General features: G+C 41.4%; 2 protein-coding genes across 8 annotated transcripts; one reads left to right on the top strand and one right to left on the bottom strand.

Moving 5' to 3' along the window:
• The first annotated feature begins 158 nt into the window (after positions 1-158).
• Positions 159-26,449, top strand: LOC121025776 (ribonuclease inhibitor-like). 7 transcript variants are annotated; one of them, XM_040468515.1, is made up of 12 exons: positions 159-179; positions 781-825; positions 3,121-4,819; positions 7,224-7,313; positions 15,218-15,388; positions 15,504-15,674; positions 17,853-18,032; positions 18,710-18,880; positions 18,978-19,148; positions 19,454-19,624; positions 19,745-19,915; positions 24,369-26,449. In XM_040468515.1, exons 3-12 carry the CDS (start codon positions 3,786-3,788, stop codon positions 24,448-24,450), a joined length of 2,412 nt encoding a protein of 803 aa, XP_040324449.1. In that variant the 5' UTR covers positions 159-179; positions 781-825; positions 3,121-3,785; the 3' UTR covers positions 24,451-26,449. The 7 variants fall into 7 exon arrangements, with proteins under 7 accessions (XP_040324449.1, XP_040324455.1, XP_040324454.1 ...); XM_040468521.1 differs by having other exon boundaries at positions 160-179; positions 4,611-4,819; XM_040468520.1 differs by having other exon boundaries at positions 160-179; positions 4,605-4,819.
• Positions 10,646-12,557, bottom strand: TEX13B (testis expressed 13B). The gene is made up of 3 exons (XM_040468523.1): positions 12,502-12,557; positions 11,470-11,957; positions 10,646-11,368 (listed from the first exon to the last, which is right to left on the bottom strand). The coding sequence occupies exons 2-3, from the start codon at positions 11,923-11,925 to the stop codon at positions 10,679-10,681; spliced, it is 1,146 nt and encodes a 381-aa protein (XP_040324457.1). The 5' UTR covers positions 11,926-11,957; positions 12,502-12,557; the 3' UTR covers positions 10,646-10,678.
• Positions 26,450-27,984: the final 1,535 nt, after the last annotated feature.

The raw sequence follows: 27,984 nt of genomic DNA, 5'->3' as shown, positions 1-27,984 counted from the left end.
TTCCTGAGCTCCAAGGAATATTTAGTTATGGGGAATAGAAACTGATTATCTTCAACAGACTACTCACTTGCCTGCCCATTTCTGTGACATTCTAATATCTGCCTCTCCAGACTCTGCTTCCTCCCATCCATCTAGTCATACCTTCTCCCAAGTCTAAGTCTCACTCTTGCTTTTAAAAGGTGTGCAAGTACTAAAAACCTATAGGAATGTGGAGGCTGTGTGTGTATGTGTATGTGCGTGTGCATGTGAACACATTCACATGTGCCTTCATTTGTGTATTTCTACCTATAAACCTATATATGTAAGTGTTTGGAATGAACGTATGTGTATATGTGTTCAAATTGTAGATCATTGTATGTATCCATCACACTAACATCAGCAATGCCTTATTCTTTCTCATTAACAAGTTAAGTTCAACAGAAGCTCCAACAGAGGCAATAGGCTAATGTTCAATGGAAAGCAAAATACCTAAAACAGTCACTTCAGATAATGTATGAGCCTTTAAGTTAATGCCTAAAATTTTTCTTACAGAGCATATAAATGTAAATGTTTATACCCTCAATATATATCTGAGAAGGTCTTACATTTTACTTTACATTGGACATTAGTTATAACTTTGTGGGTGAGTCAGAATAGATGTGAGATGACTTTCTTCCTTGTATTTCTGTCTGGGGAACAGCATGAATGGCTGTAGCAGTGTGGGTAAATTTTTGTATATTTCATGTTTTGATGTGAAGGTGTATTTGTGCTTCTGTTAATCTCAACTCTTTCCTCCCACAGCTGCTTCAAATTCTCAGGCTTCATTGTCATGGAAGGAGCTCATAGGTAGATGTCTTATCTCTTTTACTCTTTTTGTTTTGTGAAAAGTGCCTCCTATGAACCTGGCTTATCATCCCTATTCCACTCCTATTCTTGCCCTGTATTCATTGGGCAGCAGCCTTTTTTTTTTTTGGTAGTATCTATGAAGCTCCAAACTGTTATAACAAATAGGAATTTTATATCAGATAGAATAGGTAATGGAATACCAGGAGGACCTCTGATGGTGGTCAGGCACCAGATGTACAGAATTTTAGATGCACAGGCTAGAATAGACCTATCCAGTTCTGGAGTGATCTAAATTGAGGCCATTACGATAGTGGGCCAAATCAAGCCAGGGGCCTATTTTTATAAATAAAGTTTTAGTAGAACCATCCATGCCCATTCATTTACATATTATCTATGGCTACCTTCTAGCTAAGATGGCAGAATTGAGTAGCTGAAACAGAGACCCAAAAGCCTAAACTATTTATGGAATTTTACAGAAGAAATTTGCTAACAGTTATCTAGATCAGCATTCCCCAAAGCAGTTCTACAGAGCACTATTGTCCAGGAGAAAATAACTTTGCTTTTGGGAAAGGGTTATATAGTCATTTTAGACCAGAAAATGCTGGATTAAACCAAGTTAAACAGCCTTTTTTTTTTCTTTTTTTTACTATAGGTCATTTCAGATCCTTTCACATGCTACATGCGTTGAGAAACTCTAAAAGGAGATAGAGGGTGTATTCCCTTTAACTTATTTGACCACTGGACTTCTTTTCCACAGCTTTCTTACTAATACCTTGCAAAATCGTGTTCAAAGGAACACTTATTTGAGAAATGCTAACTTAGACATTCACTTGACAGAAGTTTGAACTTGATAACTGACTCCTTGGATTATTTTTCTAGTTGCATAAAGTGAAAAACTATGTAATATAGTATTTAAGCATATGGGACTATGGCTTTAGACAAACCTTAATCTTAAGTAAGTCTCTATCACTTACTAGCTGTTGAACTTTGGACAAATTATCTAATGCGATAAGCAGGACTGACTACATAATTGATGGGCTATGCTACAAAATGGAAACACAGGACCCCTTGTTCAAAAAATATTAAATCCAAGATAGCGACAGCAGAGCATTATACCAATGGGCCCTTCTGAGCACAAGACCTGTGTGCAGATTGTATATGCATGAACTTATAACCCTGGTAACAAATTTCAGTTTCCTCAACTATATAATGTGGATAATACCTACTTCATGGGATTATTGCAAGAATTCAATCAGAAATATGTATAAAGAGCCTAGTAAAATATCTGGCACAGAATAGGCAATAATAAATGACTTGTTTTTAATTCAAAAGTATTTATAGCCATATTCAATAACCTATTTGTTGAGTGTCTACTATGTGCCAGGCACCACACTAGGTACTTAGGATATTATGGTGAAGAATACAAATAAGGTCCCTGTCTTCATGTAGATTATTGTTTAGTGGGAAAGACAGATAAAAAATAAACAACTGTTAATTATGATAAGAGCTATAAAGTGAAAACAAGGTGCTGGGAAAGGAAATAATAGAGAGGATCTGCTTTAAATTGGGTGGTCAAGCAAGTCCTCTTCTAGGAAGTAATGTTTAAGTTGAGATCTGAAGGAAAAAAAAAAAAAAAAAAAGCTCTCCATGGAAATAGCAGAAAGGGTGTTCCAGGCAGAGAGAAAAGCTACTGGAAAGGCCCTGAAGTGGGAAAGAACATGGCATTTGTGAGAAACTAAAAGTAAGCTAGTGTGTCTTTAGGGACTGAGAAGGTGAGTGATTTGTGGCACACCTTGTAGGGTAAGGTTTTGGATTTTATACGAAGTGCAATGAAAAGCTTTTGAAAGGTTTCAGGTATGGTAGTCACATGATGTAATTGATATTTTTAGAAGATCATGTTGGCTGCTGTGTGGAGAGGAGCCATAGATAAGCTAGAGTAAATGAATAGTAGGAGTCTATTTCTTTCTCCAGGAAACAGTTAGTAGTACCTTGTATTTGGTTGGTATTTGAGAATGTAGTGATAAATAAGTGTATTGAAGGCTTATGATAGGCCTTGTTAATTGATTGAATGTGGAGGATTCAAGGGGAAAAAAGAAATAAAGAATGGCTCCTAATATTTTTCTGGGCAACTGGGTGACATCATTTAATTGAGATGACATGTCTGCGGAGGGTTTTTTTTGGGGGGGGGAGGGCACCCACACAGAAATCCAGAGCTCAGGTTTAGACATGTAAAATAAGATGTCCAAGTGGAGATGGTGATATTAGTTATAGCTGTTGTTTTGTATTGTTGTCTAGGATTCCGTGATTACTAACTCTTGGTGTCACCTCATTAGATTCCCGGGAAATATTTAGAAAACATCTGAAAGAAAAATACCTAAACATAGGAGTCCATAAATGTTATCATCATGGCAATCATATAGAGTCACGGCTGCTTCTTGTAAAAGAACATGGTATATCAGAAAAGACACCATGTGGGATTCCTCAACAAGATAATTTTATTGATATGGGACATGTATTTGATCCTGACCAAGAGGGCTGCAGCTCATCCCAAACTGTGGTGCTTCAGGGATGTGCTGGGATTGGGAAAACAGCTGTGGTGCACAAGTTCATGTTTGACTGGGCAGCAGGAATGGTTACTCCAGGAAGGTTTGACTATCTCATCTATATAAACTGCAGAGAAATAAGCCATATTGCTAACCTTAGTGCTGCTGACCTAATCACTAACACTTTTCAAGATATAGATGGACCAATCCTGGACGTTATTCTTGTGTATCCAGAGAAGCTTCTTTTCATACTTGATGGATTTCCTGAGCTCCAGCATCCTGTAGGTAACCTGGAAGAGGATCTTAGTGCTAACCCCCAGGAGCAGAAACCAGTCAGTAGAGACCCTCTTACGTAGTTTTGTGAGGAAAAAACTGTTCCCTGAATCCTCCCTGCTGATAACTGCCCGGCCTGCAACCATGAAGAAGCTCCACTCTCTGTTAAAACAATCTATCCAGGCCAAGATCATTTGGTTTACAAATGCTGAAAAGAGAGCATATTTCTTGAGTCAGTTTTCAGGTGCTAATGCAGCAATGAGAGTCTTTTATGAGCTGCAACAAAATCAAAGCCTTGACATTATGTCCTCTCTTCCCATCATCTCCTGGATGATCTGTAGTGTCCTGCAGTCACAGGAAGATGGTGACAGGAGTCTTATGAGGTCACTTCAGACCATGACTGATGTGTATCTGTTTTACTTTTCCAAGTGCCTCAAAACCCTTACAGGTATCTCAGTGTGGAAGGGACAAAGTTGTCTGTGGGGCCTTTGCTCTTTGGCTGCAGAGGGACTACAGAACCAACAGGTCCTATTTGAAGTCCGTGACCTCAGGAGACATGGGATAGGGGTATATGATATCAATTGCACTTTTCTAAATCACTTTTTGAAAAAATCTGAAGGAAGTGTCAATGTCTACACTTTCCTTCACTTCAGTTTCCAAGAGTTCTTGACTGCTGTGTTCTATGCCCTAAAGAATGACGGCAACTGGATGTTTTTTGATCAAGTGGGGAAAATGTGGCAAGAAATATTCCAACAATATGGGAAAGGGTTTTCATCATTAACGATACAGTTCTTGTTTGGCCTCTTATGTAAAGGAAAGGGAAAAGCTGTGGAAACTACTTTTGGAAGAAAAGTCTCCCCAGGACTTAGAGAGGAATTATTGAAGTGGACTGAGAAAGAAATAAAGGATAAATATTCTATGTTACAGATTGAGCCAATGGACTTATTTCATTGTTTGTATGAGATTCAGGAAGAAGAATATGCAGAAAAGATAATTGGTGATTTACAATCAATTATATTGCTTCAACCTACCTACACAAAAATGGACATTCTGGCTATGTCATTCTGTGTAAAAAGCAGTCACAGTCATCTGTCAGTGTCTCTGAAGTGTCAGCACCTAATTGGATTTGAGGAGGAAGAGCAAGCCTCTGCATTGACACCAGTCTTTACACTTAATCAGTGAGTATATTAATGTCTTTTCTCCAATGTTTTGGCCTTCAGAAATCATAGGCTTTCTTGTTTATTTCAAGTATTCAGGCACACGATCATTTCTGGTATTGTCAATAAATAAAATGAATCATCTCCACTTTCTATATTTTACGTCAATCAACCCAGTAAGGATTTATTCAATATATATCACATATTAGACACTAGACTAAGTAGACAGTAAGGGAACGTTAACAATTCTGAGCACTTATTATGTATTAGGCACTGTGCTAGCCACTGTGTGTGTGTATGTGTGTGTATATATATTAGTCTTCACTGTTACCTTGTGAATGTACTTTATAATTATAAAAGTGTTATGAGCATGTAAGTTATCAAGATTATCATTGAGGACTCTACTATTTTGGTGTTGATGACTGCTATTCTGGAAAAGGTGGTAAACTTAACATTGAATTGGTCATCACTCTCCTCTACATATACTTCATCACTGAGGCCTCAGAGAGCCTCAGGTTAGTAAGGGACAGAATTGTACTCCTGCATATATTGCTGTGAATCCTGGGCTTTTTCCACCAGGCTTCCACCTTCACAAAGGTTTCAAAGAGGCTTAGGTAAACCACTTATTTCATACAGATTCTGTATATTGCAAAATACAGTTCTATTGACTTATTGACCTGTGTTATCTAGAAAATGCCACTGGTCATAAGTCCGTTCTCAATACTTGGGTTAAGATGGACATTGCCACTCCTTTAGTTGTACGACCAGCTGAGAGGTAGGGGACCTTGAGAAGAAGAGAGTGGGCAGAAGGCTCTACTTAGGAAGTGTTAACGCGAGTCTTTTCTCTGATAGTTATATTTCCTCAGTGGGAGTAGCATAGAGGTAGAAATGAGTATGGGGTAGGTGTGTTTGAGGGAAGTGGGGAGGGGAAAGGAAGTGCAGCAAGAGTGTTTGGGACTAGAGTGGAAGGAGTAGGAGAGGTTACATGGACTTGGAATTACCAAGGACCTTGGCTACAATGTCTTGATAAATTCAAGACCACTTCAACTGTATATTATAAAGTAAAATGATGGATAAATGCATTGAGAACTTTTAAACACTGGTGGAAACAAAGAGAAGCTTCTGGTTCATTCTAGATTTCCAGAAAATCAGCCTTAAATGGAGTCCCTACCCCAGCCCTATTGCCTTTATCAGGGGGCTTAAACTTTCTTTAAAGCTTACCCCAAAATATTCTTTTCACAAGCATGTTGACAGAGAGTTCACTATTGTACTGTTTTAGGTTTATTTTGTTGTTCAAGTGTAATTAACATACAGTGTTATATTAATTTCAGGTGTACTATATAGTGATTCAGTGATTCTGTACATTTCTCAGTGCTTGTCAAGATAAGTGTGCTCTTCATCCCCTTTATTTATTTCACACATCTCCACCCACCTCCCCTCTGGCAACCACCAATTTGTTCTCTGTATTTAAGAGTCTGTTTATTTTTTGTCTCTCTTTTTTTTGTTCATTTGTTTTGTTTCTTAAATTCCACATATGAGTGAAATCATGTGATATTTGTCTTTCTTGGACTAATTTCTTTCACTTAGCATTATACCTTCTAGATCCATCTATGTTGTTGCAAAAGGCAAGATTTTATTCTTTTTTTATGGTGGAGTAATATTCCATTGTGTATGTATGTATATATATACATACATATATATATGCATTGTTTGTATATATATATATATAAATACACATACACACACATACATACACACACACACCACATCTCTATCCATTCATCTATTGATCTACACTTGAGTTGCTTTCATAATATGTCCATTGTAAATAATGCTGCAATAACCATAGGGGTGCATATATATTATCAAATTAGTGTTTTTGTTTTCTTTGGGTATTCCTCAAAAAATTAACATAGAATTATGTTTAACATATGAACATTTGAACTTTTCTAGTTCAAAACATATGAACTTTTCTAGTTTTTAATGATTAATTATTCTATTAATACTGACAACCAAAATATAGTTATAGTGTAGATAGCTTGGGCAACTCACTTGACTTCTCTGAGCCATCTGCAAAATGATGATTATGATATCCATCATTGTGTTAGGGACCAGATAAGATAATTTTATATGTAAAGTGCTTACCTTGGTGCCTGGCACACAGTAACATGGCTTGTGCTTTGAAGTCAGACAGATCTGAGTGCTGACCTCCATTCTATTCCTACCTATGTGACCTTAGGCAAATATCTTAACTTTTTTTTGCCTTAATTTCCTTATCTGCAAAATGGGATAATACCTCCTAAGGACTTTGGAAGAAGTAAATGAATACTAGTATGGTAAACAGAAGCCAAAGTAAGCCTTTTACTTAAAATTTTGTTCTTAACTGTTTTGTTTTAAATTATTTTTGCTTTCTCATCTTTTTTAGGTCCTTCAAGCTACACAATTTGCCAGTGTCTCGGCTACACTTGCTCTGCCAAGCACTACGTAATCCATGCTGTAAAATCAAAGACCTGAAGTAAGTTGAACTTTGCTTTAAACACTTAGGTATTTGTAAGGTATAAACTGGATTGCTAGAAATTGTACCCCCAGCTGATGGGACCTGCAAACAAAATATAACTAGTGCTCAGCTTCTCCATAGCAAAACAGCAAATGATAAGATAGGCTACAAACCTAGAAGGGGTAGAGAGTCAGGCACAGATCCCTGTCAGCCCCTCCAGCCTCTGTCCCTTTTGTATATGCTATTTTTGCTGTAGGGAGTTGATGGCAGTCTATAACATCTAAGAGATCTGTGTCTGTGCCCCTCCTGGACCTACCCTCTTCTCCTTCCAGATCCAACTGTCCTCTTCCTTGGTTTTCTTTCAGTTGGGTCCTGTCCCACTCCATGCAGCTCAGTGATCTTTTTCTCTCCCTCCATGCCTCACCTCAATCCCCTGCTGTTATTCCCCAAAGTGCCATTGCTCAGAAACTCCCCACCCACCACGCTGCCTTCCATTCTGTGCTCACTCTCAGGTATCTTGTCTCCTTCACTCCACATCTCAAGCACACAGGCACGAGCTCCCTTGTTTCCAGACCCCTCACCACACAGATCAGTGTCTGTTCTCCTTCCTTCCCTCCTGTCCTAGAGGAAGAGGTGGCCTTTCCAAACCTCCCCAAGCAAGTAAATTCACTTTTTTTTTATTTTTAAGCATTTAATTATTTCACTTTACACAACACAGAAGTATATAAAGATATAAAAGCCCTCCACCCTACTGTCCCATACCCCACCCCACCTTATACCCCAACATCCCCACTCCTGCTTACCATGCCCTGACCATACCTCCCTAGGTAACACCTTGTTTGCTAAATATCTTTCCAGACCTTTTTTTCTATGCCTTTTCAAACATCAATGTGTAACATAAGGCACATATAAACCTAATATATATATATATATATATATATATATATATATATATCTCCTGCATATGCAGTTACAGAGCTTTGGGGGTTTTGTTTCACACACAAAAAAAACTGGCTGTCATATTTTATTTTTTATTGAATAGTACAATGGACATGCCTCCCAATGTGGTAAGCAGGGTCTCTCTCTTGTGTGTTGCATGTTTTCAAGCTTTCTTCAGTTGTCTCCTTCCCCGTGGTTCAAATTTCTCCCATATTAAAAGGAACCCTCTCTCAGCCATGTACCCCATTCCTTCCCTTTACTGCTAGGAGTTCTTGAAGAGCCCCCCTGCCTGCACTTCCTCAATTCCCATTTACTCCTCAGTCTTTGTGGTTTGGGTTCTACCCCTCCCTGGCCCAGATCTGTTCAAAGATCGAAATAATACCAAATCCAATGAATACTTTTCAGTTCCTACCTTAGGGCCTCCCCTGCAGCCCTGGGCACTGCTGAGAATGCTCTCCTTGCATCTCTCTTCCCACTGTCATGACTACTCCTAAGGACCTTGTCGCCTCTATGGTTCCCAGCCAGTGGCAGTTTCACCCTCCAGTGGACGTGTGGCAATACCTGGAGACATTTTTGCTTGTCACAACTTGGGGAGTGGGTGCTACTGACCTCTAATGTGCAGAGGTCAGGGATTCTGTCAAACATCCCGCAGTGTACTAGACAGCCCCCTGCAACAATTATTCAAGGTTCAAGAATTATTGAACCTCAAGTGTGAGGAGTGCTGAGGCTGGGAAACTCTGTCTTAGATGAATATAAACAAGCCCAAAGATATTCCTGAAAATGCAGGTTAGGGATCTTGCCCCCAATCCTGATGGTTGTCCACACCTGCCCCAATAGGAGACAGCCCAAAGTCCTATCCAGGAGCTATGGCGATGAACCGGGGCCGTTATAGCTTCAGGCTCTATGTCTGTAGTCCCTGGGTGATGTCCAGGGCTCCTCCAGTTTTCTTACTCTGGTCCAGGTGTGACACCTCACGATCCTTCTACCTATGGGCTAATCCATACATTTAGTCTCCCTCAACACCACTTAGAATCATGAGAAAGGAAACACAAACCATCCTCTCCCCTTCTCTTTTCCCAGTTTACCCCCTCCCTCTAGACATTGATTTCCCATTGGGATATGTTTTATTTCATTTATGAATTCACTGAGACCTTTGTAACCAGATCCCCCCTCCCACTATTATTCTGGCAGTGGGTTTGGGGAGAGAATTGCTCAGGATAGCACCACACTTTGGTCCATAAACTAGACCAGCAAACCCTCTAGGCACTATCATTTGCTGACTCACCTCCTTGGAAGTGGTAGGGGTTCCCTGTTCAGATCTGTCTGTCCCCAGTTCTGCCACTGGGGACTGGGGAAGATTCTCATGTTTTGGGGCTATACAGCCATAGCAGTTGTCTGCATCTGGTGCTGGTGTCCTCTGTATGTCCTGCTGGTGATTTCATCAGTCCTGAGGGATTTCATCTTAGGGGTGGCAAATCTCTGCTGTGTTGTAAGCCCAGGGTTAATCCCAGGCCTGTTTTGATGGTTTCTCATGATATAACTTGATCAGAACATGAACAAGCTTCCTGTCCAGTTCATTCCGGGATACTCTTGGGATATAGGAATCCTCACTACCTGTAACTCTCTGATACTCCTCCCCAGCCAGTGTTGACATTTTTCTTGGATGATCTGTGGTTTGTGACTGCTCTTCTTGGTGCCAATTTCTGACCTGGAAATAATCTGGTTACCCAGAGCAGGAACCCACTCAACTTAACTTAAAGGGTATCTGTGTGGATTGGATTTTCATGCAGCACAACTGTAGAAAGACCACCACTGTCTCCATCTCTGGGGTTACAAGATCAACTCCTGTGCTTTCTCTATGCCTTATCTGCTCCCTGGGATCTGATTCTGCTATCTTCTAAGACACTTGGCTTCTATAAAGCACACAGTTCTTCTCTCTGACAGCCAGGGCCAGTCCTTGGCTGTGGCCTCGGCATTCATGACTCTGGCCTTGGCCCCAACTCCAAATAACCCACTGCTTCCTTGCCCAACACCACTCTATGAAATCTGCCTCTCTGTTCGAGAACCTGTTTGGCTAAGGATGGGTCAGATGTCCACTCCTCCCATCATATACAGCCTAGGTGGGGAGATGGGTGGATTGTCATATACATGGCTGCTCATGTCCACTAGATACTAGGGCTTAGGAGTAAGAACAAAAGCTACGGTGCTTCTGGGGTATGGAACACTAATGCTCTGGAACACAAAGGGGGTCATCAAAACATGTCTCTCCCTGTCAATCTACACCTTCTCCACTTCCCACCCCACCTCCCTCCCATTCCTTTAGCCCCATTCTCCCACTTATCCCCTTCCCCACTCCACCCAGTCCCCTCCCTCACCTTTCCCCCATCCCTCAAAAATTGATTTTCCACTGGTATAGGTTTCTGTTCTATTCGACATTTCTTAATTTACTGAGGTCTTTGCAGCCAGATTCCCCTCCCACAGCGGAAGCAAACTTCCCTCCTTGAAAAATTCACAGCTTTACACCAAGGGCAGTCCCAATCCCCAGGTCTGCGAAATATGGGAGATCTTCTAGGCTGATAGGGACCAGAGTCTCTCCTGTCTCTTTGGGATTCTTGAGGGTCTTTTCCCTGGGACCCCACATTAGATCTCACACTAACCTCAGAGGGCCTCCAGTGGGGAGATGTCTGAACTGGATTTCCTACGGTGAATGGTGTTGCTGGTGGGACTGGTGTGGGCGCAGGTGGGAAGGGGGAAAAGGGACAGGCGTAGGAGTATGTGAATGAGGCAGGGAGGTGGACAGGAAGGGGTGATGGTGTGACTGTGGCCATAGGCTTGATGGTCCCAGAGAAATAAAACATGGCTGTTTCCACTGACTTAATATCTCCCTTCCTCTGCCCACTGGCGGTGTAATTTTTCCGCTCCACAGCTCCAGGCAGGTGCATGAGGCCTCCACCTGGCTCCTTTGCAGCTTCTGCCCCTTCTGCATTCTTCTGTCCTCTTCCTCTTCCTGCAGTGCCAGTAGAAGCAGTAGAAGTGGCAGCAACTCCTGCCTCCTCTACCTCACCTGCTCCTTCTGTCCTTGTGGCCAGGCCTGGCTCCTCTGAGACCTGGACCTGCTTCTGCAGAGACTGCAGCTGTGGGAGAAAAGTGGGCAGTGTTGAGACCCATTCTGGGGGTGGTGAGGGGATGGGGCAGGGAGATAGGGCAGGGATCAAGCAGAGATAATCTTTAAGACCTGGAGGAGCTTCCACTTCAGGAAATCCCGTTCCATCTGCACCTCTTCCAGGTTGGCCTGGGCCATCTGTAGCTGGAAGGCTGCCTCTTGGTGCTCCATCTCCTGCTGTGTAGTGAACTCCTTTAGGTCTGAGGCCAAGGTCTGTGCAGTGGTCTTATGCAGTTTGGCGAAGTCATGCAGCCAGTGTACCATGTGCTTGTGTAACTGGCCCTGCCTGCAGGCAAAGCGCACACCTAGGGCCAGGCTGCTCCAGGCACAGGCCTCTTTGGCCTCACTGGACACTGTGCTGTCTTCCAGGATGGCCCTGAGTTTGTCCTCCACCTCCTCCCAGGGCAAGGATGTATTCTCCAGGTAGAACTCTGGGCCTTTTGTGTGCCCAGCCATCTTCTCATTGATGAAGGTTACTACTTTGCTGTGCTGGAACCCACCACTGGGGTCGTCGGGTTTCAAGGCCATGATGACTGAGAACCTTAGGGGTTTGGCTGGCCCTGCAGAAACGAACAAACCAGTTGTCCCGTAGACCCCCCTTGCCCCTCTCCCCTTGTCCCCCTTCCCCTCCCTCTTTATCCCCCTTCCCCTCCTCCCATCCAGCCTTGCCCCCCTCCTCCCCCTTGCCCCCCTCCTTCCCCGTCCTGCCCTCTTGTCCCCCTGCCCCCTCTGTCCCACTCCCTCATCCTACCCCCTCCCCTGACCCGCCACCTCGTCCCTACCCCACCCTGCTTCCCCATCCCGCTGCCCCCCCCGTCCTGACCCCTTATCCCCCCCTGCCCCCATCCCACCCCCTCCCCCATCCTGCCACATTGTCCCCACACACCCACCCCACCTCCGCCTCCCTTGTCTGGTCCCCTTGTCCCCCTTTCTCCAGTCCTGCCCTCTTGTCCCCTTCCCCACCCCGCGTTTCCAACCATCTGTTTGCCCTGCCCCTCCTCCCTCAGACCCTCTGAAAGGTCCACTGACTGGTTTGCCCCACCCTAGTACACCTCCAGCCGGGGCCAGATGGGGTGCAGGCTGACCATACCTAACCATACCTACCTAATAAGTCCAAGCAAGAGGGTACTTTTACCTCCAAGGGCTTGAGAAAAAGGAAGTCTTGGGGCCAATTCTGGAATCTTTTACTCTGGGACTGTTCCAACTTCCAGTGATAGTGGGGGTGGGAGGGAATGTGAGAGGAAGGTTTTGTCCCAACTCCAGGACATAAGAGGACCTGCTATATTGTTGAAAGTCCTTGAAAGCCGGAAATAGCAGGAGTGGTCAGAAAAGACTTAGAATCAAGAACGTAAAGGACTTGTAATCAAATACAAGAAGTTATGCCCACCCCACCATAATGCTTTGTCCCACACCAGGGGGCCCATCCCTCCTAGAGATGGAATTTTCTAGAACAAGAGGCAGCCCCAATCCCCCAGTGGCCTTCTGAATGCCTTGGAGGAAGAATGTGGAGCTAGGGAACAGCTTCATTGCCCATTGGCCCAGCACTGAATATTGTAGTGACCCTAAATGGTCATAAATCTTGGCTGCTTCACCCCCAAACCATGTCTTGAATCTGTCCACCTTTGCTGCCCCCACCATCCTAGGTCAGCTACCCCTACCCTATTTCTTCCCTGGACTGCAGCCCTCTGATATCTGGTCTGTCTCCTGCTTCCTGGCATTAGAGGGATATGACCATCTCACTTTAAATCTCCACTGACTTTCCGAAGCCTTCTGTATAAATCAGACAGACTTCAGGTTTAGTCCTGAAGTCCTTTGCCACTTACTATATGACTTTCTGCTGTAAATGAATCTTAGTTTCTATCAATGGGCCTACTGCAAGGACAAATGACAAAGTACATTGTAAACTTGATGTATTTTTTTCTATGATCACATTTTTGTAAAATAAAATCTGTGTGTGTGTCTGTATGTTTCTATGATCTTGGAGAAAGGAGTGGGAGGGTATACACCAGACTCTTAACATTGGTTATCTCTGGGAGGTGGAATTGGAGAGGAGGTTTGGAAAAAGGTTTTATCTTTTTTAAAAAATTTTTTTGACATTTATTCATTTTTGAGAGAGAGAAAGGCAGTGTGAGCAGGGGAGGGGCCGAGAGAGAGAGGGAAACACAGAATCAAAGCAGGCTCCAGGCTCTGAGCTGTCAGCACAGAGCCTGATGTAGGGCTTGGACCCATGAAACGGGAGATCATGACCTGAGCCAAAGTCGGATGCTTAACTGACTGAGCCACCCAGGTGCCCCAAAAAAGTTTTTATCTTTTTAAAATACAGCTTCCTATGATTTCACTTGTTACAAAGAACATATGTATGCATGCATTAAAAACCTGGAAATTCGTGTGCCAAAATTTTAACAGTGGTTATTTTGGGGTGATAGGAATATAGTACTTAAAAAAACTTTATTCTTTACGTTTTTCTCTAGCATAGAAATTGTTTATAGTAAGCATATATTATGTTTTTAAATTTTTAACTACTCTTTGATAACTTATGATCATTGTAAATACATTTTAAATACCTATAAAGTAAATGTCTCCCTGTAATCTCACCCTTTCCCAACCTAGAAGATAACCACTGTTAATAATTTGATATATATATGTGTGTGTGTGTGTGTGTGTGTGTGTGTGTGTGTGTATATATATATATATATATATATATACACATATATACCCTTCTAGTCTTTTTTTTAATGTTTATTTACTTTTGAGAGAGAGAGTGTGAGTGGGGGAGGAGCAGAGAGAGAGGGAGACACAGAAACTGAAGCAGGCTCTAGGCTCTGAGCTGTCAGCACAGAACCCGATACGGGGCTCGAACCCACGAACTGTGAGATCGTGACCTGAGCTGAAATTGGACGCTTACCGACTGAGCCACCCAGGCGCCCCTGTCCTTCTAGTCTTTTAAAATAGGCCATAGCAAATACAATTGACCCTTGAACAACAGGGAGTTTGAACTGTGGAGGTCCACTTATATGTGGATTTTTTTTTAAATAAATTCAGAGTAGTACTATAAATGTATTTTCTCTTATGATTTTCTTAGTAACATTTTCTTTTATCTAGTTTACTTTATTGTAAGAATATAGTATGTAATATATATAACATACAAATACATGTTAATTGATTATTGTTAAGGTTTCTGGTCAATAATAGGCTATTAGTAGTTAAGTTTTGGGAGAGTCAAAAGTTGTAGTCAAAAGTTTTCAACTCTGTGGAGGTTGAAGCCCCTAATCCCCTGAGTTGTTCAAGGGTCAGCTGTAATTGGAAGTTTCTCAAACAAAACATCCTCTGTCTTGTCTCTGGCCTTTGCATCTCTTGGCCTTTGCACTGGCTGCTCCATGAGTGGATTGTCCCTCAGCCCCTCCTCTTCCTCCTGCTTCCATTCTCTTCATCCAGCTGTTCAATTTCTCTTCCCCTTTCACAACAGCACTCAAGTATTTATTTTTTTATAAATATTTCTTGATCCTCCAAGCCCCACCCCAAGCTAGGTTGAATTGTACTACCTTTCTGTGTCCCCATGATACCTTATGCATACCACTTGAAGTTCTTTTCACACTGTATCCATGATTTTCTAATTTTTTTGCCCCATTAACTGGACATTCTTGAAGGCCAAGTTGGGGTCTTAATTATTTTTGTGTTTTTAGCATTTGGCACAGTGGTAAGCACCCAATAAATTGTTGAGTGGATTGAAAAAATTCATTACATCAGTAAGGTACAAACAGGTACCTTTAAGGGGAGTCCTATTTTCTTTCTTCTCTGAAATATCTTTTTCTCCACACAGACTGATTTTCTGCCACCTCACAGCTTCTTGTGGTAGGGACCTCTCTTTAGTATTTGAAACTAACCAGTATTTGACAGATTTGGAATTTGTAAAAAATACCTTGGAAGATTCAGGAATGAGGCTTCTGTGTGAAGGATTAAAGCAGCCAAACTGTGTCTTACAGACATTGAGGTAACTGATAGCAGGAGATTTTGTTTTCTCTGTTCATATCATTTTTTGTCAATTTCTGTTTGCATGTGGGGAGAGCATGAACAAGATGATGAGGTCATTCTTCTTTTCTCTGAAGGTTGTACCGATGCCTTATATCTCCTGCTTCTTGTGGGGCACTAGCAGCTGTTCTCAGCACCAGTCAGTGGCTCACTGATCTGGAATTTAGGGAAACAAAATTGGAAGCTTCAGCTCTGAAATTGCTCTGTGAAGGCTTAAAAGATCCAAATTGCAAATTACAGAAGCTCAAGTAAGTTGTAACTGTTAGTTTCCTTACTGCAAGAAAATAATTTAAATATGCAACTCAAAATGGACATTTTGTGATCAAAACATTTCAAAGAGTCATGGAGAGGAAGAATAAAAAGTGACAGTCCCTAAAATTGTTTCTATGCAACAAGTTTAGGAAGAGAATTTTCATTGTAAGTAACAATAACATCAATGACTATAATAATAACCCACACTTATTGAACAGTTACTTTTTGCTAACCATTGTGCTGAGTGCTTTGTATCCACTATTTCCTTTAATTATTATCCCCATTTTAGCAGATGAGGAACTGGAGACCTAAGATCATAAGACTAAATAACATGGTAAAGGCACAATTCAAAACTGACATGTGTTTGACTTCAAAGTCCATGGTAATGATTTTAATAAAAAATTTATCATATACATGTTAGGGTTCTCTACAGAAACAGAACAAATAAGATATATACAAAATATGCAATTGACTCTTGAGCAATATGGAGGTTGGGGTGCCACTCCTACCCCCGCCAGTTGAAAATCCACATAGAACTTTTGACCTTCCAAAAACTTAACTACAAATAGCCTACTGTTGACTGGAAGCCTTATTGATAACATGAACAGTCAACTAACACATTCTGTATATATATATTATATGCTGTATTAAAACAAAGTAAGCTAGAGGAAAGAAAATGTTAAGAAAATCATAAGAGAAAAATACGTTTACAGTACTATACTGTATTTATCAAAAATTCGTGTTTAAGTGAACTTGTGCAGTTCAAACCTGTGTTGTTCAAGGGTCAACTGTATAGAGAGATTTATTCTAAGGAATTGGTTCATGTGGATTATGGTGGCTGTCAAGTTCAATATCTGCAAGGTAGGTCAGTAGGCTAGAGACACAAGGAAGAGCCGACGTTGCAGCTTAAGTCTGAAGGCATTCTCCTGGGAGAATTCTGTCTTCTTCCCAAGGAGGTCAGTCTTTTTCTAGAAAACCTTTCAACTGATTAGATGGGGCCCATCCAAACTATGGAGGGTAAATTACTTTACTCAAAGTCTACTGATTTCAATACTAATCTCATATAAAAAGGACCTTTCCAAATACATCTAGAATAATGTTTGACCAAATGTCTGGACATATGACCCAGCCAACTTGAGGCATAAAATTAACTATCATAATATATATGTGGGTTTTTTAAGGCAAAACTTCTTTAGCATTGAAGCTTTAAAAAATCCACTTTGAAACTTTTTTTTTCTGGCAGAATGCCTCTATTTAAAATTTCTAAATTGGGGAGATACAGACATGTGTACTTACAAGCCCTCCTTCAAAGCTAAGGTTGGAGCCTGGTAACTCAAGAGAAAATTGAGGACTCAAAAATTGTAGTGTATATCATAGAAATTTTTTTAAATGTTGGAAGAAAAAGTTGATGGGAAATAGTTCAAGAAATTGAAGTACTTAATATGGAGAAACAAAGATTTAGAAGACAGGAAGGTTGGTAAAAACCACTCTTCATCCCAAACAAGGAATATCATGTGGAGGATAATGATGGGCTGGGTCTCTGTAAGGATGGAATATTAATTAATAATGGACTTAAAATTTTTTTATGTTTCTTTATTTTTGAGAGAGAGAGAGGCAGAATGTGAGCAGGGGAGAGGCAAAGAGAGAAGGAGACACAGAATCCAAAGCAGGCTCCAGGGCCCCAGCTGTCAGCACAGAGTCTGACACAGGGCTCAAACCCACGAGCCATGAAATCATGACCTGAGCCAATGTTGGATGCTTAACCGACTGAGCCACTCGGGCACCCCAATAATGGACTTTTAGATAAGAGGCAAGATCTTTTGACTATGAAGCTTATTAAGGATATTATAGTACCCCCCCCCCGGGATTTGAGAGAAACTGTAAGATAGAATTATAAATTCATGCAGGGAGTTAAAATAAGATTAGGTTGCCTTGATATTTCCTCCCAATACTTTTTTTTGAGGGGCAGCCAACACTTACTGAATTCCTACTGGGGGACACAGTATTGTGGGAGCAATGTATAACTCTTTCCTCTGGAGGTTGTGACATACTCAAGGTTGGCAGTCTTGTATGGGTGGGCCTTTATTTTCTCTGCTCATGAGGTATTGTGGCAGGGGGTGAGTAGGATGGTAAAACAGCCAGTTTTATCTCTGTTCATCTTTCTTTCTCTCCAGGTTGTGTGCTAGCTTTCTCCCTGAAAGCTCAGAGGTTGTTTGCAACTATCTTGCCTCTGTTCTCATTTGCAATTCAAACCTCACTGAGCTTGACCTGAGTGAAAATCCCCTGGGGGATACAGGGGTGAAGTATCTTTGTGAAGGTCTCAGACATTCCAACTGTAAAGTGGAGAAACTAGAGTAAGTTTCTTAGAACTGTCTGGTAGCATCTTATGACTATTGAATTTGTCAAGTGCCTGCTGTGTGCCAAGATCTATGCTTGATGCTTGGCAGAAGTTATTTCATCTAATTCACTCTTTCCAATAACCTTAAAAAATGGATTTGTATTTCCATTGTACAGATGAGGAAATTGAAGATCACAGGGAAAAGTGATTTGTCCAAAGTCACAGCACGCGAAAGTGGTATAGTCAGGATGTGACTCCAAAATCTGTCTCCAAATCTCATGGTCTTTCCATTATATCACCATCTTGGATGCTTACAGGAATGCCACTACTTAAATATTAATTCTATAAAGAACACCTACTATGCACCCAACACTGGACTAGATGTAGGTAGTTTTGTCAGAAGGACAAGTGACAAGGCTGCCCTTAAGGGCACACAGATATGAAACAATTGGAGAACAACACAGTTCATTCAATGTGTAATGAAGTGCCCAACCTGTGGAATCATTTAGAAATGCCAGATGAGCCCAGGGAAAGGTAGGAGGTCCCTATGAGCTGGAGACCTCAGGAGGAGTCTTTGTGAAGGAGCTGCACTAGGAGCTGGAACTTGAAGGATGGCTAGAACTTAGTTATATGGGGAGGCTAGGAAAAGCTAAATGCAGCAGTGGCTGATTTTTCTTCTTTTTCTCTTGGTAGCTTGAGCACATGTTACCTAACAGATGCTAGCTGTATGGAGCTCTCTTCTTTCTTGCAAGTGAGTCAGACTCTAAAAGAGTTGTTTGTGTTCGCCAATACCCTAGGGGACATAGGAGTACAGCATCTCTGTGAAGGTCTGCAGCATGCACAGGGTATAATCGAGAGTCTTGGGTAAGTGTCTACTTATCCTTGTTCTCATGGGCCTTGGCATTTGAAGTTCAGTGGGACTCTATGGTTAACAGCCACCTTGGTATCCCCATTCCTCCAGGCTTTCCCAGTGTTCCCTTTCTGCGGCTTGTTGTGAGTCCCTCGCCCAAGTCCTGAGCTCCACCCGGAGCCTGACAAGGCTGCTTCTAATTAATAACAAAATTGAAGATTTGGGACTGAAATGGCTGTGCAAAGGATTAAAACAGCCTGACTGTCAGTTAAAGGATCTGGCGTAAGTATCATGGACTATAGCCACAGGCTGAGTTTCCTGATGTTTCAGCAACTCTTAAAATTAAATGAGTATTTTTTGGCCTGGTGATTGAATCTCCAAGGAAGCAATAATTGAAGATCCAAATAATTCGGGGGGGAATAAATGTTTCTCTACTCCACAATCTCCGCTTGGACCTGGCCCAGGGGATTTTTTTTTACACAACACTCTGAGTTTCTAATGTGTTTTTCCAGTGGGCAAATAGAATTTCTAAAGTGACTCAGTGCAGATGAAATGATGCCAGCCTTCTCTACCTTACTTCCCGGCAGACTGTGGACCTGCCACCTGACTGGAGAGTGTTGTCAGGATTTGTGCAATGCACTCTACACCAATGAGTACCTGAGAGACCTTGACCTCAGTGATAATGCCTTAGGGGATGAGGGTATGCAGGTGCTGTGCGAAGGGCTGAAACACCCCTCCTGTAAACTACAGACCTTGTGGTAAGTGCACAGGGACCCTTTATTCACCAGGCTCTTGTTCCAGGCTATACATGAAATGGAGGGTCTTTTTGGAACTTGGGATAAAACTGATTTCTTCCTCAAATCCCTAATCCTCCTTAGGTTAGCAGAATGTCATCTCACAGATGCGTGCTGTGGAGCCCTTGCCTCTGTCCTCAACAGAAATGAGAACCTGACACTGCTAGACCTAAGTGGAAATGACCTCAAGGATTTTGGAGTGCAAATGCTGTGTGATGCACTGATTCAGCCAATATGTAAACTACAGACATTCTAGTAAGTTAATGTGGTAGGAGAAGTGGGAGGGAGGGGGTCAAGGCAGACATGTTGGGTTTGACCATAGGCTACTGCAGTGGGGAAAGAAGAACTGAGAGCAAGCCATGCCGAGGCAAAATATCAAAGGAAGTGAAATTACCAGTAGGCCTCCTCCTTGGACACGGGGCCAAAGAGAGAGGCAGAGAACAGGCAGCACTGGATCTCACTGCTAAGAAAAGCATCATGGTGTAGGAAAAAGAGTATCAGATTAGATTCTTTTAGGTCTGGCTTAAATACTAGGTTTAGCATCTACTAGCTACATACCCATGGTTACCTAACCTCCCTGCACTTAAGTATCCTTGTCTGTAAAATGGAGCTAATACTAGTACTTGACTATCTGGTGTTGACATGGGGATTGAATGAAGTGAAACATTAATTATAAATGCACCCAGTATAACCTTTGGCACATAGATGGTGCTCCATAAATGTTAGATTCTTTCCATTTTCTCTTCTAATACTTGCTAGAGGTCTTAATGTTTACATTTGAGAGTCTTCAAGACTCAAGGAAATGAAGCTATAATGACGCAATGATAGGAAGTAGAGGTCTTGACCCTTTCTGGTCAATGTCCATCTGCCAGCTCAGCAGGCTGGCATTGACACACAAAGTCATTCTTAATTAGGATACAGCTATGCTGTGTTGGCAGCTAACCAGTGACCAAACGGCCATTCATTTCTGGAATTCAGAACTGGAACACATAATGGAAAATAAAGGCTGAGTGCAAAAATTCCACATTCAAGGCCAATTTGATGGATTGAAGCATAAATGCAAACAACATAAAGGCCTGATTACAAGTATGGCTGAAACAGAAGCTGGTTCTCTACTAGCAAAGTGAAGTATGTTAGTTTCAAAGGCTTGAAAGTGTGGTGATTACTGCCCAGAAAGGGGGAGTTACTCACAACATGATAAGCGTCAGGGATTTAGGGACCTTCAATGGTGTCTTTCTCAAAAGAAATAACTGCAGCCTATATTGTTAGCAGGTTGGAATAAGCTTAATGACCAATCCTAATGTTTCTTTAAATATTGAGTAATTTGATGTGGTAGCATTCTATATTGTGTGTGCTTCAGCAATGGTCCTAAGTGACAGCAAGGAGAATTTTTTTTTTGTTGTCATGGCATGCCATTATTTGCTTTTTTATTGTAAATTGTTATGCTGTTTCCTGTATCTCTTGCTCTTTGCCTTTTAACCAATGTGCTTCCATTGTGTTTTCATGCCAGCCTTCAAACCTTTATAACTTGTCAATCAATAAGTTGATAACAGTGGGCAATAATAGCTCAGAATACAAAACAAAGGACACACACACGCACACACACACACATACACACACACACAGAATAGACACCATTCACTGACCTCAAATCAGTTTTGAATGTTAGAGTATATATAAAACAAACAACACTGAAATTAATAGAAATATATACTTATCCACGTAAGGTGAGAGGAAACTATGGATGATTTAATGCTGTGGTAGGATAGAGATGGAGTAAATCCAGGAGAGCCTTCTAAAAGGGGGAAATTCTGCTGGAAATTGCAAAGGCTGGAGGAAAAAGGTTATTTTCTAAGAGCTGCTTGAGTGTGAGGCTGAATCTTATTCCTCATTGTATTCTCCCCCTGTCCCAATAAAAAGTTCCTGGCTCATTGCTTTGCATATAGTAAATACATACAGAAGATCAATTAGTAATTTAGAGCATCTAGAGGCAAAGAGACACTTAATGATATATCCAATAAAGACTATGTGTCTAGACATTCAAAAGGTCAAGGAATAAAAGAGATTGTGGCCTCAGAGGAGAGAGCTCACCTTCATTCATTCTACCAGTACTTGCTGAATATGTGCCATGTACCAGGCAAGTGTGCCAGGTGCTAGGAGACAAGAGTGAATAAGACAGGAGACATGATCTGTGCTCTTCAGGGGCCAGTGGGCTTAGTGGTAGAGACAGGCACATAAACTGAATAATGCAATAAGGGGATCGTAAGGTCTTGAGGGAGTCATGGCAGGAGACAACCCACCCAGTCCAAGACGGGCAGGGAAAAATTCTTGGAGGAAGGACCACCTGAGTTAAGTTTCAGGACTATTGCCAAGAGAAATAGTGGTAAGGATGGAGAAGGGTAGTCCAAGCTCAGGAGATGCATGAGCAAGATAGCCAGACAATAAACAGTACAGTTTATGGTACTTGATAGGGAAATGGGTGGGAAATATCCAAGGAGTTTGCTATTTCTGGAGCATAAAGTACAAAGCAGAATGTGTCAAGAAGTGAGACTGAGGGGGTAGGTAAGCCCTGTATGCCATATGTGATTAGTAAGACCTGTTAGCAGAATTCTGGGTACAAATTCAGCCCTTGCTCTCGTTCTCTCTCTCTCTCTCTCTCTCTCTCTCTCTCTCTCTCTCTCTCTCTCCCTATCTCTGATACTCTAGCAGTGGTACATTTTGAGGCCTCTCCTCACGTTTCCAAAATTGGTCCCCAAGGTAGAGCTAGTCTTGCTTCCAAAGTTGGTTGAAGAATCAGTCCTCTGCTGCTCCTGTTTCTCGCTGCCACAGGGGGCTGATCCTAAGAACTGAATCTAACCAGTCCCACAGAAGTTTGGTTACTAGACTGTGATGCCCTGGCTGGTCTGGATCCCTGCTAGCCATGCAGTGCCATTATACTTGGGCTTTAAGGCTACAGATATATTAGTCCACAACCAAACATACAGCCATTGTTCTCTAAAGTACTGTATATGTCAGGGTGGTTGGGTCTAGAGGAGCTCCTGGAATCAGCCACAGATACAGATACACACACACACACACACTATATATATATATGAAACCTGCCCTTGCCCCACAAAGACATAGGCCCTTGAGTTGAGTCAGGGGACCCACTTAAACCTTCTTTCTTCAAGATAATCTTATTTTATGGGCTGTGGCGCCTTTCACTGGCACTGGGTCTTGGATAAAGGCCCCTAGCTCACCCTGATATGTGTTCCTAATTCTAAATTTGGAAAGAAGGGGTTGATAATAACTGGTCTCTTAACTCCCAGAAGACCTCTGGGCTTCCTAAGCATATTGGCCTACCTCTTGCCCAACAGTGAGCTCTATACATCAAGAGGTAAGGCAACTTTTGCTAAGTCAGTAAAAAAAAAAATTCTGAAGGTCTTGTTACACTTTTGTGGCATTAAGTATCTACTTACTGTACAATTTCATAATTAGCATGGTTACTCATTTCACTTTGCTAGATAAAGATTAGCTTCTATCCATTAAAAACTGAAATCTTTACCTCACTACACACTTGAAAGAGCTGTACCTTCTTTTGTAGTCAATGGGTTTTAATCAGGGACACACATATGGAGTTTGCACTGTGGGAAGTTTTCTAGTAGGTGGGCAGTTGGATATAGGAGTGTGCCTTGGAGATGATAGATGAAGCCATGGCAATGGATGAGATCCTCTGGGGAGAGTGAGAAGAGAAGAACCTCTGAGGAACATCTCTGGGGAATTAGCCCTGGGAAATACCAACTTTTTAAGAAGTGGGTATGGGAAAGAAACCCATGGAGTAAACCAGGAGAGAAATGGTGTCCTGGAAGCTACGGGAAAAGTGAATTTCAAGGAAGAAGTGCTCAACAGTATCAAATGCAGCAGAGAGGTTCAAGAGGACGAGTACTGAAACATATATCCATTGGGTTTAGTAATTTGGAGGCCAGAGGGGACTTTCTCAAGGGCTGGTTTAGTGGCATGGTGGGGCCAGAAACCAGACTGCAGTGACTTGAGGATAGGAAGTAAGGAGGGGAGAAGGAGCAGAGACTAATCCTTCAAGAAGTTTGTGAAAAGGAGGGGCACCTGGGTGGCTTAGTTAAGTGTCCAACTTTGGCTCACGTCATGATCTCACAGTCTGTGGGTTCAAGCCCTGTGTCAGACTCTGTGCTGATAGCTTGAAGCCTGGAGCCTGCTTCGGATTCCGTGTCTCCCTCTCTCTCTGCCCCTCCCCGAACTTGTGCTCTCTCTCTATCAAAAAAAATAAACATTAAAATTTTTTTTTAAAGTTTGTGAAAAGGAGAAGAGATGTAGGGCTATGGCTGGGAAGACTGGTGGAACTGCAGGAAGGAGGGAGAGAGTTGGTCTTTTCCTTTTCTGGCTCATTGAGGATAGGCAATTCTGTAGTCTGAGTGAAAGCCCATAGAGAGGGAGAGGTTCCATATACAGGAGCAGGACCTAATGGACTGATGCAATGGGGCCTTGGACAAAGAGAGGGACAAGAGTGAGGGTCCAAGAGGAAGTTTTCTCAAGGAAAGGAGCTAAGGCTAAGGGAGGCAGTTGATGTGGGTGAAGTAACTCAGTGGTGGTGCTATGGAGCAAGTGGAATGGGAATCTTATCCTTGCGGATAGGAAAGCTACTGAAGGCATCTGCTGGCTTGACTTGACACAAGATTCTTTTCATTTTTCATAGCATTGACTCGGATCATTTACATGAAGAAACGTTCAGAAAGATGGAAGCTTTAAAAATGAGCAAGCCTGGAATCACCTGGTAGTTTCCAAGGAAAGCCCCTGAATCAGCTGCATATAGACTCCCTCGATCTGCCCCCATCTTTAACAGTTGTGCAATATTCTTGTTCTAAACCTGTTAACCATTGCCAAGGACCCTAGTGTGAAACAAACAGCAGTGATTTCTATTTCTTACATAGAATCATCCACTAAGTAGGATGTGAAAGGCAGAGGCACTTTAGTTCAAATGTCTTCAGCAATAATACCTTACATTTATATGTTGTGTTATAATGTTTACTATGTTCTCACAGAAACCCTCAAAAGTGGGAAGATGAGGCTCAGAGAGGCTGTGACTAGCTCTAGGTCACACAGCTCATTAGTGAGAGAATTGGGACTGGAATCTAGCCAGGTTTTACAATACCCAGACCAGACAGAGAAACAATAGAAAAAGAATGTGAAGGAGTCAACTTAAAGAAACAAGATACTTGAAATGATTAAAGGGCAAGAGAGTATACAAACATATATCTTATGGTGCTGATTTTAAGTAAAACTAATTCACAAAGGAAAGAGTGGAATGAGTTCCATTAATAGGGAAAGGCTTCATGGAGATGCAACTTGATGTGGGCCTTGAGAATGAGCAGGATTGAGATGGGGGGAGATACATAGGCCAGTGGCTGTAAGACTGCAGGCAACAGGGCTGTGTTTGTGAGCCGCTCGCCAAAAGCGCCTACGGAGAGAAAAATGTTTGCATTAGAGTTTCCTGAGCTGTGGCAGTATCTACATTCTAGCTGAGGGTGTTCTCTAGTTTCCAGGCTCAACTCCTTTTCTGAACTTCTAATACCCCATGTGTTTGTTCTTATTCATGGACTCCTATGGCTGACTCACTCCTCATCCGTGACAACAAATTGCATGGCCTAGCATGGATCCTACACAACCCCATGTTTCTCTCTGCCTAGCTTCTACAAAACACCAGATGAGACAAGTGGAGGAAGGGAATGCCAGGCAAAGAAAATAGCACAAAGTCCATGATATAGGAGTTAATGTTGTATGGGATGGGCAGAAAAGTAGGCTGACCTAATTAAGATACACAGGTGTCTCTGGAAGCTACTTGACTAGCTGTGTGACCCTGAACAAGTCAACTTGGATTGTAACAGTTTCTATTTTCTCATCTGTAAAATGGGGATAACTTCACATTAACCTTATATGGCTGTTGTTCCTGATATGGTGCTGACCCACAGTAGGTACTATAATGGTAGCTATTTGTATGAGTGTGTAAATGTGATACAGCTCAGCTGTGTAGTCTTTGAGCTCCCAGATTTTCCTGCTGTGTAGTCAGTGTTAACTGTGCATTTGCACTAAATGTGTGTGCTGGAGACAGTATATCTAGTGGGGGAAGAGACACATAGTGGGAAGTTACTGCCCGCTAGAGGTCTAGCTGCTCCATGTCCTCGTCCATCATCATATGTTGTTCCTTGCTGCCCTGGGAGATGGTAACTTTCGGTCCGGAGACTACATCTGGCCTGAGATGGTCAAAACAGCACTTTGTTTCCAGTTTTCTTAAGTTCTTTCCTTTTAGTTATTTAAAACTTATTTATTGACAATTATTATGTGCCAGGTTTTGTGCTAAGTATTGGCTTTACAGAGATGAATATGCCTTTTCCTGTGCACATCCCCCTCCATCTTCTCTGACTGCCCTGGTCCCTCTGTCAGTCTGGTAAAAATCTGATAAAACTCAGTCACAGTAAGAACTCAGAAATATAATGTTGAATGAAAGATTGCAGAACTCTGTGTGTGGGTCTTTGTGTGTGTGTCCCATTTGTGTATAAAAGGATAAATACACATGTATATGTGTGTGTCCAGAATATGTGTGGAAGAATATATACAGGAAATTGCCAATAGGAGTTATCTCTGTTAAGAGGAATTTGGCAAAAAGGGGCCATTTTTATCTATAGCCCTTTGTTCTACTTGATGTTTTTACCATGTGCATGTATTAATTTTATAATTAATAAGCTTGATGTTAAAAATAAAACTCATTTATACTGAGGAGTTATTTTTCTTCTTTTAAACATGACAGTTGAGAAGAAAATATAGGGCAGACATTTATAAGCATGACAAAAACCCAAAGGAAAAAATGAAAGATTTGATAAAATTGAAATTAAAAATACTTTTATGAGAAAAATACATAAATAAAAGACCAGTGATAAACTGCAAGAACCTATTTGGCATACATATAAAGACAAGGCTAATGTCCATAATATAAATAACAAATCAGCATGAAAAACAAAATGTGAAGGACTCCTACTTCCAGCAATGATGAAGTAACAAAGAATGGACTCATCTTCCCACATTAACAACTCAAAAAATGGGCAAAATATATGAAATAGCAGTTTTCAGACTTCGGTGGAGTTGGGAAAAATAAAAAACAAATAACTAGGTGGTAGTTTGAAACAGAACAATATCAATAAATATATTAATGGTCTCACAGCAACCCAATTAAAAGACTGAGATTGGTAGAATAGAAAATTAGAAAAAAACCTCAACTATATGTTGCCTATAGGAAACCCACTTTAAGTATAAAAACACAAGTAGGTTAAACATAAAAGACAGGGAAAAATACACCATGTTAACATTGATTTTTAAAAAGCTGGCGTGAGTATAGTATTAGAGCAGATTGCAAAACAAAGAATATTACCAGAAATACAGAGGGCTATTTTATAATAATAACGTAGTTAATTCATCATAAGGGCATAACAGTCCTAAAAATACTTGCACCTAAACAACACATTCGAAATACATGAAACAGCAAGGATGTGGAGAAAATACAACTGCCCAGATGGCGGGAACATAAAATGTTACCACCACTTAGGAAAATAGTGGCAGTTTCTTAAAAAGCTAGAGAGAACCTGTCATATCATCCAGCCATTCCACTCCTAGGTATTTATTAATCTAGGAGAAATCAAAGTTTATGTCCATCCAAAGAGTTGTGCATGGATAATCATAGCAGCCCTATCTCTAGTAGCCAGAATTGAAAATGACCCAAATAGCTATCAATTGGTGAACAGAAAAACAAATTGCGGTATATCCATACAATGGAATCCCCCTCTGCAATAAAAAGGAATGAACTATTGATTAAAGCATCTATACGGATGAATCTCAAAGTTATTATGCTGAGGGAATGAAGACCTATAAAAAAGAATACGTATTATATTATTTCCTTATATAACATTTTAGAAAATACAAACTAATCTATCATGATAGAAAGGAGGTCACTTGCTGCCTGGGGCTAGGGTGAGGAGGCAGAGAGGGGCAGGGGAGAGAGAAAGTACTTGAGGAAACTTTTGTGAATCTAAGTATGTTCATTATCTTGTTTGGGTTAATGGGTTCACTGGTAAATACATATGCCAAAACATGTCAAATTGTATACTTTAAACATATGTAGTTTATTTTTGTCAAGGATTTTTCAATAAAGGTGTTAAACTTAAAAAAAAAAAAACAAAATACATGAAACAAAAACTGAGCAAGGAGAAATGGACAAATCCACAATTTTAGTCAGAGACTTCAACATCCTTCTCAATAACTGA

Source organism: Herpailurus yagouaroundi, unplaced genomic scaffold, assembly GCF_014898765.1.
Source record: "Herpailurus yagouaroundi ecotype Mexico unplaced genomic scaffold, PumYag 67700, whole genome shotgun sequence".
Classification (NCBI taxonomy): Eukaryota; Metazoa; Chordata; class Mammalia; order Carnivora; family Felidae; genus Herpailurus; species Herpailurus yagouaroundi.
Note: the sequence above shows the minus strand (reverse complement) of the source record. Positions and strands in the feature narration are given on the sequence as shown.

Bases quoted from the DNA above. Each gene is read 5' to 3' on its own strand.
- LOC121025776 (XM_040468515.1), top strand. From the start codon at position 3,786: ATGAAGAAGCTCCACTCTCTGTTAAAACAATCTATCCAGGCCAAGATC. The intron at 15,675-17,852 runs GTAAGTTGTAAC...CTTTCTCTCCAG, and splicing joins TGCAAATTACAGAAGCTCAA to GTTGTGTGCTAGCTTTCTCC. The intron at 19,625-19,744 runs GTAAGTGCACAG...AATCCTCCTTAG, and splicing joins TGTAAACTACAGACCTTGTG to GTTAGCAGAATGTCATCTCA.
- TEX13B (XM_040468523.1), bottom strand. From the start codon at position 11,925: ATGGCCTTGAAACCCGACGACCCCAGTGGTGGGTTCCAGCACAGCAAA. The intron at 11,369-11,469 runs GTCTTAAAGATT...TTTCTCCCACAG, and splicing joins TGAAGTGGAAGCTCCTCCAG to CTGCAGTCTCTGCAGAAGCA.